Source organism: Pristiophorus japonicus, chromosome Y (genome assembly GCF_044704955.1).
Source record: "Pristiophorus japonicus isolate sPriJap1 chromosome Y, sPriJap1.hap1, whole genome shotgun sequence".
NCBI lineage: Eukaryota > Metazoa > Chordata > Chondrichthyes > Pristiophoridae > Pristiophorus > Pristiophorus japonicus.
The window spans coordinates 22,054,039-22,061,183 of record NC_092011.1 but is presented as its reverse complement, the minus strand read 5'-3'; the positions used below and the strand labels follow the sequence as shown (position 1 = coordinate 22,061,183).

General features: G+C 50.3%; 1 protein-coding gene across 1 annotated transcript in view; it reads right to left on the bottom strand.

The window, feature by feature from the left end:
• Window positions 1-3,824: 3,824 nt before the first annotated feature.
• LOC139241074 (histone-lysine N-methyltransferase PRDM9-like) overlaps window positions 3,825-7,145 on the bottom strand; it is an 81,276-nt gene continuing 77,955 nt past the window's right edge. Inside the window, exons 11-12 of the mRNA XM_070869766.1 lie at window positions 5,507-6,139; window positions 3,825-3,948 (exon numbers count right to left, since the gene is read on the bottom strand). Coding sequence (XP_070725867.1) covers window positions 3,825-3,948; window positions 5,507-6,139 — 757 coding nt within the window. The remainder of the gene's footprint in view (window positions 3,949-5,506; window positions 6,140-7,145) is intronic.

The window sequence follows — 7,145 nt, the reverse complement described above, 5'->3', positions numbered from 1 at the left end:
AGACGGAGGGGAGGGGTGAAGGGGAGCGTGGAGGGGAGGGGAGGAGGGAGGAGGGAGAGAGAGGGAAGGGAGAGGGTGGGGAGGCGGAGGGAGGGAATGAGGGAGGTAGGGAGGGAGATAGAGGGTGGGAGGGAGGGTGAGAGGAAGGGATTGGACTTGGGAGGGAGAGAGGGAGGGGGAGGTGATGGGAGAGGGGAGCAGAGGGGGGAAGGGTGGGGAGGGGAGGGAAAGAGGTAGGAGGGAGAGAGAGAGGGAGAGGGAGAGGGGGGTGAGGGAGGCAGGAGAGGAGGGGAGGGAGAGAGGGGGCAGGAGGGAGGGACCGGAGGAGGGAGAGAGAGAGGGGGAGCGGGGGACAGACCGAGGGAGGGAGTGGCAGATGGAGGGAGCGACGGAGGGAGAGAAGGAGGGGAAGGGAGGACGGGCGGGGGAAGGGGAGGGGGGAGGGGAGGGAGAGAGGGAGTGTGGGAGAGAGGGCGGGAGGGCTGGGGGGAGGGAGAGGGAGTGGGGAAGGAAGGGAGAGAGGGAGGGAGGTGCAGAGGGGGTTAGGGAGAAAGAGAGGGAGAGAGAGTGGGGGAGATGAGGGGCAAAGGGGAGAGGGAGGGGAGGGGGAGGGGTGGGGGGGAATGGGAGAGGATGGAGAGAGGGGGGAGGCAGAGAGCGGGAGGGCAGAGGGAGGGGGTGAGGGAGAGAGGGAGGGGAAGGTGAAGGGAGGGTGGAGTAGAGGGGGAGGGGAGTGGATGGAGGCGAAGGGAGGGGTTTTGGAGGGGGGAGGGGAAGGAGAGAGGGGGAGGTAGAGATAGAGAAAGGTGGAGAGGGAGGGGGAGAGGAGGTGGAGGGAAGGGGTGGAAGGGAGGGGGAGGAGGGAGGAGAGGAGGGGGAGGGTAGTGGGGGAGTGGAGGGTGAGGGAGAGAGGGAGGAGCTCTGGGATGGAGAGAGGGGGGGAGGAGAGGGAGAGAGAGAGGGAGGAGAGAGAGTGAGTGAGAGAGGGGGGAGAGAGATAGGGGGAGATAGAGAGGGAGGGAGCGGGAAGGGAGAGAGGGGGGAATGGCAGGGGGAGAGAGAGGGAGGGAGGGAGAGAGGGGGAGGGAGTGGAGGGGAGGGAGTGAGGGGTGGGGGAGAGAGGGGGGAGGGAGAAACGGGGGGAAAGGGGGAGGGGCTGGGGGAGGGAGAGAGGGAGGGAGCGGGGGAGTGAGGGAGGGAGCAGGGAGGGAGGGAGGGAGGGAGGGAGAGAGGGAAGGAGGGAGCTGGGGACGGAGAGTGGCAGGGAATGGGGTAGGGAGGGAGCAGCGGATGGAGAATGGAGGGGAAGGGAGGACCGGCGGGGGGAAAGGGGAGGGAGCGAGGGGATGGAAGCAGGGTTGGGGAGGAGGGGTTGAGGGAAGGGGAGGGGAAAGGCAGGATAGAGGGGGCGTGGGAGAAAGCGGAGAGGGGTGGGATGGAGAGAGGGAAAGGGAGCGAGGAGGGTGGGAGAGGGGGAGAGAGTGGGGGAGGGAGGGAGAGAGGGAGGAGAAGGTGAGGGGAGCGGGAGTGGAGGGAGGGAGGGAGAGAGAGAGGGAGAGAGAGTTAGAGTGAGAGCGAGGGGGAGAGATGAGAGTGGATGGGGAAAGGGGTGGGGGATGGGGTGGAACGGGGAGTGGAGTGGTTTCGAGAGAGGGGAGAGAGAGAGAGGGGGGAGGGCAGAGGCAGGGAGCAGGGGAGAGAGGGAGCGGGGGAGAGTGAGTGCGGGAGGCAGAGAGGGAGAGCGAACAGGAGTGGGAACAGGAAAAGGCACAAATAACAGACCTGGGGCACAACCATTGAACAGACTCAGGGCTCCACAAGGGCACAAACATTGGGGCAAAGTGGAGTGAATAAGGTGGCCAAGCTCAGGAAGGGAGGGCAAACTAAGAGTGACAGGGAAGGTACTGAAGAGGACAAGACCATGTCTGAGAAGAACAAATCGGAGGGAAGGTGCTGGGAGATTTGAAATGGAAACCAGAGAGAAAACGCTGCATCAATGGATTGTTTACAACTTGAGATGGGGAAGGTTCAGCTGCTCAGTCCCAAAAAATCCCGATCATGTTATTTTTCATTATCAGGACGAGGAAAACGTTCAACTCTGAACTCCAGCGTCCAACAGGACACAAGTCTTCTCCGCTGGTCTGAAGGGGGAGGGAAGCTCTTCTATCATTTTGCCCCACGGGACGTTTTACTGCGTTAAAGGCGCTATATAAATGCAAGTTGTTGTGTGTATCCAGTCATTTACATAGTGCCCTTTCTCTCACTACTTTTATTGCTCAATTACTTTGAGGCAATTGATGAAAATGACCGGAGTTTTGTTGTCGGAAATAGTGCAGTAATTAATGATTATTCATCATACTCTATAATATATATTTATATATAATCCATCAAACGATCGTCATTTGCTCAAACTCCCGGCCCACAGTGTTACTCGGAGTGAGGTGACACCAGTTGTAACCGAGTGAAACATTCGCTCTTACTTTGAGTTTTGTTCAGCGTTTCTTTGGCACCAAAACTCAGCGTCATGTTCGGGTATTTCCGAGCTCGGGTCAGAGCGTCGCTTTTGTGCCGGTGACATCCGACACTTCTGGGCTCTTATATTTGCAGCCTGCGTTCACTCAGCACTGTCTGTATTTGGGGAGGGGTGTTCCGGGACCCCGGGCTTGGCCACTGATGCCCATTGCTGACTGTGTTTGGTTGTATTTAGTGAACTGAAGGCACTGATCAAATGCTCGACCTAAATCGCTCACCTTTCACTTTCGGTAAACATGACATCGGAGGTCCTTAAGTTGCATTGATCTTTCGGAGTTTATTCGGACGGTAAATCCTTTCCTGCTGTTGTATTACACAACCGTCTCATCGCTTTAACACCGCCTCACACTTACAAAGCACAATTTTGTGTCCTCGACCGCTATCTATAGCCGGCTAGAGGCTAAAGTATTCAATAAACCACTCAATCATTTATTCAAATCATAATTTGCTTGTTTAATATTGTTCGAATAACACAGATTTTACTGGAGCAATGTAGACACAGATCAACCAGTTTGCATAGAAACATTTTACATACAATACAGAATAATACAAACTAAAGCACATTTCGGCCTGTCGAGCCTGTGTCAAATAAATTACACGTTTCAATACATCCAACGTTTCAATTTTCAAATTCAGCTTCTGCTTAATCTTTTCTGGTCACTTTCTTAAAGTTTGAAAACTACAATAACAGCATTTTACTGAACATCTGTTCCGGAACTCTCATTGGAAACAATTTTTCAGTCGCGATATTTATTAACAGAGTGGGGCTGAAATTCACCCTCCCGATAAGGCCTCTGTCCACTGGAAAGTGACGGCCACGTGTCAGTGTCGAATGGCAGTCAATTTTTCATCGATTGGTCGACGCTCGCAAAATCCTCCTCGAGATTTTTCCGGCGGTGACCATATCCGCCCCGCTCCCCCCACTTCCGCCCCGCTGCTGCCAAAGCCTCCTAAGTGCGTCATCAAAGCGCGCAAAGCCGATGTCCCGACCCGGACGCAAAATTCAGGTGAGAAAGTCTTCCAGCCGTCGGTCAGTACCCGCGACAGAATTTTCTGTTGGTGCATTGCGACCACCATTAATGGGGAGGGCGCACTGCCACAGCCCCCACCTTACTTTTTTTTCCAGCCGACTGCTAGGTCAGTCCGACAATTGTGCCCCCGGGTTCGGTTGGCCTGCCAACAGGCAGCCTTGCACCCGCTCTTGGGTGCCGGGCCCCTGACCAGGCCGAAACCCTCCCATGGCCCAGTGGACCCAACTTAAAAAGATGCAGAACTCGCAGCAGCCCTCCCCTTTAACTGAAGAGAGATGTTGTGACGCACAGCGCGATGATGTCACCAGCCCGGTGCTGACAACTGACAGTAGCGGAGACTCCGTTCCCGCTCCCACTTCCACCCCCATTATGATCAACTTCCATCCTGCTCGAAAAAAAATGACAAAGAGCTACAATTCGCAAGATGGGCCACCGCATCCATTGCAAAACACAACAAAAATGGGAGGTGCAACCGGTTTCCGACGGAAGTGAAATGCGGCCACAGTATATATTGCGATGGGCAACTTTACCAACACAGATCTAGCCAGACTGCATAAAGACAGCATCGATCCCAGCGATCTCTCACCATCAGAATAAAGGGGTGGGATTAAATTAGCTTGCACAGACAATGGCCAGTGATTTGTTTTTATGCTACAACATTCTATGATTCCGTGGATTCCCTCTTGTTGCCTCTTTGTCTTGTGAAACTTCATTTCCGGTCTGGCAGAATTGGATTAGTACACTGGCTATTCAGCTCCAAAATCTGAATTTTAATCCAAATCCCAAAGTGATGGGTGACGGTATTCTCTCTCTCTCTCGATTGTAAGAATCCTTTGTAAATGTATTTGGAAGTCTGAACTCCGTTCTTCATTGACATGGGGACGAGACAAAGCTGACACTAATTGGAACTCGCTTGGCAAACTTGCTTGTAGAGGCCATCGAATGAGTGCAATGAGAAATGATACACTGATGTAGTAAAGGGAATGCATCTTGGATTGGGGATGAGGCACACTGTGGAGACTAAATGATAAAATTACAAAAGGATGGAACAAGGTAGAAGCAGACTGTTTCAATGTGATGAAGTAGTGTGTGTTGAGAAGATTTTGAGGGGGGAAATCCCACTGGGCTAACTCAATATTTGACTCACTCTAGATACAAGAATAATAGAATATCTAACTGCAATGAGTAGGTTGGGCCTCTACTCATTGGAATTCAGAAGATTGAGAGGTGATCTTATCGAAACATATAAGATCATGAGGGGGCTTGACAAGGTGGGTGCAGAGAGGATGTTTCCACTGATGGGGGAAGACTCGAACTGGAGGGCACGATTTTAGAATAAGGGGTCGCCCATTTAAAACAGAGATGAGGCAAAATTTCTTCTCTGAGGCTTGTAAATCTGGGGAATTTGCTGCCTCAGAGGGCTGTGGAAGCTGGGACATTGAATAAATTTAAGACCGAAATAGACAGTTTCTTAAACGAAAAGGGGATGAGGGGTTATGGGGAGCGGGTGGGAAGAGGAGCTGAGTCCATGATCGGATCAGCCATGATCTTATTGAATGGCGGAGCAGGCTCGAGGGGCTGTATGGTCTACTCCTGCTCCTATTTCCTATGTTCTATGTTCTTATGTGACAGCTCGGTGGGTCAAAGGCTCCAGGAGATTAAACACAATCTGCAGATGGTGCTGCTTATATCAGAGGGAACATTTTTAACTCCCAATTGGAAGATACAATTTCAAAGCGAGAAGGTCAGACACTAGACTACAACAATATAGCGTCAAATCTCTAACACTCACTGGCAGTGAGGAATCAGAGAATTTACCCTTATATTCCATCTTAATCCACATAAATATTATCATAAAGAGTGAAAGGTAAGAAGTATAAATATGAGTAATGTTAGCGGAAGTGATTATTGAAGGCCATTCAAATAGAAAGAAAAATTCAAACTCAGTAAAATTATAAATTGGTTCCTGTTCTCTACATTTATGCGCCCTCTTTCCTGTGTGGATCCGCTGGTGTCTATGGAGGTTCCCTGCCATTGTGAAACTCTTTCCACATTCCGTACATTTATACGGTCTCTCTCCTGTGTGGATCTGCTGGTGTCTATGGAGGTTCCCTGCCCGTGTGAAACTCTTTCCACATTCAGTACATTTATACGGTCTCTCTCTTGTGTGGATCTGCTGGTGTCTATGGAGGTGCCCTGCCTGTGTGAAACTCTTTCCACATTCAGTACATTTATGCAGTCTCTCTCCTGTGTGGATCTGCTGGTGTCTATGGAGGTTCCCTGCCATTGTGAAACTCTTTCCACATTCCGTACATTTATACGGTCTCTCTCCTGTGTGGATCTGCTGGTGTCTATGGAGGTGCCCTGCCCGTGTGAAACTCTTTCCACATTCAGTACATTTATACGGTCTCTCTCCTGTGTGGATCTGCTGGTGTCTATGGAGATTCCCTGCCCGTGTGAAACTCTTTCCACATTCAGTACATTTATGCGGTCTCTCTCCTGTGTGGATCTGCTGGTGTTGATGGAGGTGCCCTGCCTGTGTGAAACTCTTTCCACATTCAGTACATTTATGCAGTCTCTCTCCTGTGTGGATCTGCTGGTGTTGATGGAGGTGCCCTGACACTGTGAAACTCTTTCCACATTCAGTACATTTATGCGGCCTCTCTCCTGTGTGGCTCCACTGGTGCAGGTGAAGATCTCCTAATTTTTTGTATTCTCTGCTTTGGACAGATTGTGTGAACGATCGCTGCCCACTTTCCCGTTGGAAAAGATATTTTGTGCTCGGTGGAGAAAATTGTCCTGTTGAAATCTGCCCACCGGATTCAGGGTGTCTTCTGATGTGCTTCTGGAGAAAATGTGCAGATGTAAATGCAACATTGCAATGAGGGCAAGGATGGCACCCATCTCGGTGCACTTGTTGCCCTGCTGGAGAAGGAAGAAAGAGAAATTATCAGCGTATTGAAACATCTCGAAGTTTCTTTGGGAAGTACAACTCATGATTATTTCAGTATTAAAGCAGGGCTCTTAAGATGTTAATTTTGTGAATTTAGAGCCTCCTGCTGTGGAAGAAGTGGTGGGGGATCATCAATAGGGCGTGTCCATTTAAAGATTACTGTCTAATGTTTCACGGTTCATGTATTTAGTCTGTGAAATCCTCCAAGGAACAAGGTGTACATCAATACCCTTTTAAGAATTGTGATAAACCAATGTGAAAATCAGCTTTGTTAAAACAGTGGAAAGAAAATTAAACAGCAAGTGTTGAATAAAAGAGCAGGGGAGCTGGCTGGGAGTTGCCAGTGACCCCAATAATGCAATGATGCTCATTGTATCTTTACAAATGCTCAATTATTCAGCTTGAGTGACTGCAAGTAACCTTTCTAATAACATCAATATTCAAAAATATTTATATTTATAAAACCCATAAAATGGATACTAACTATATCATAAGTAGTTGATTTTCCCTGGCATTGGGCAGTCTCAAGTCAAGCAAGGTTAGAGAATGGGGGAATGACAGGACCAAGGTGTGGAAGGGAGAATGAGAGAGGGGACAAAAACAGAAAATGCTGCAAACACTCAGCAGGC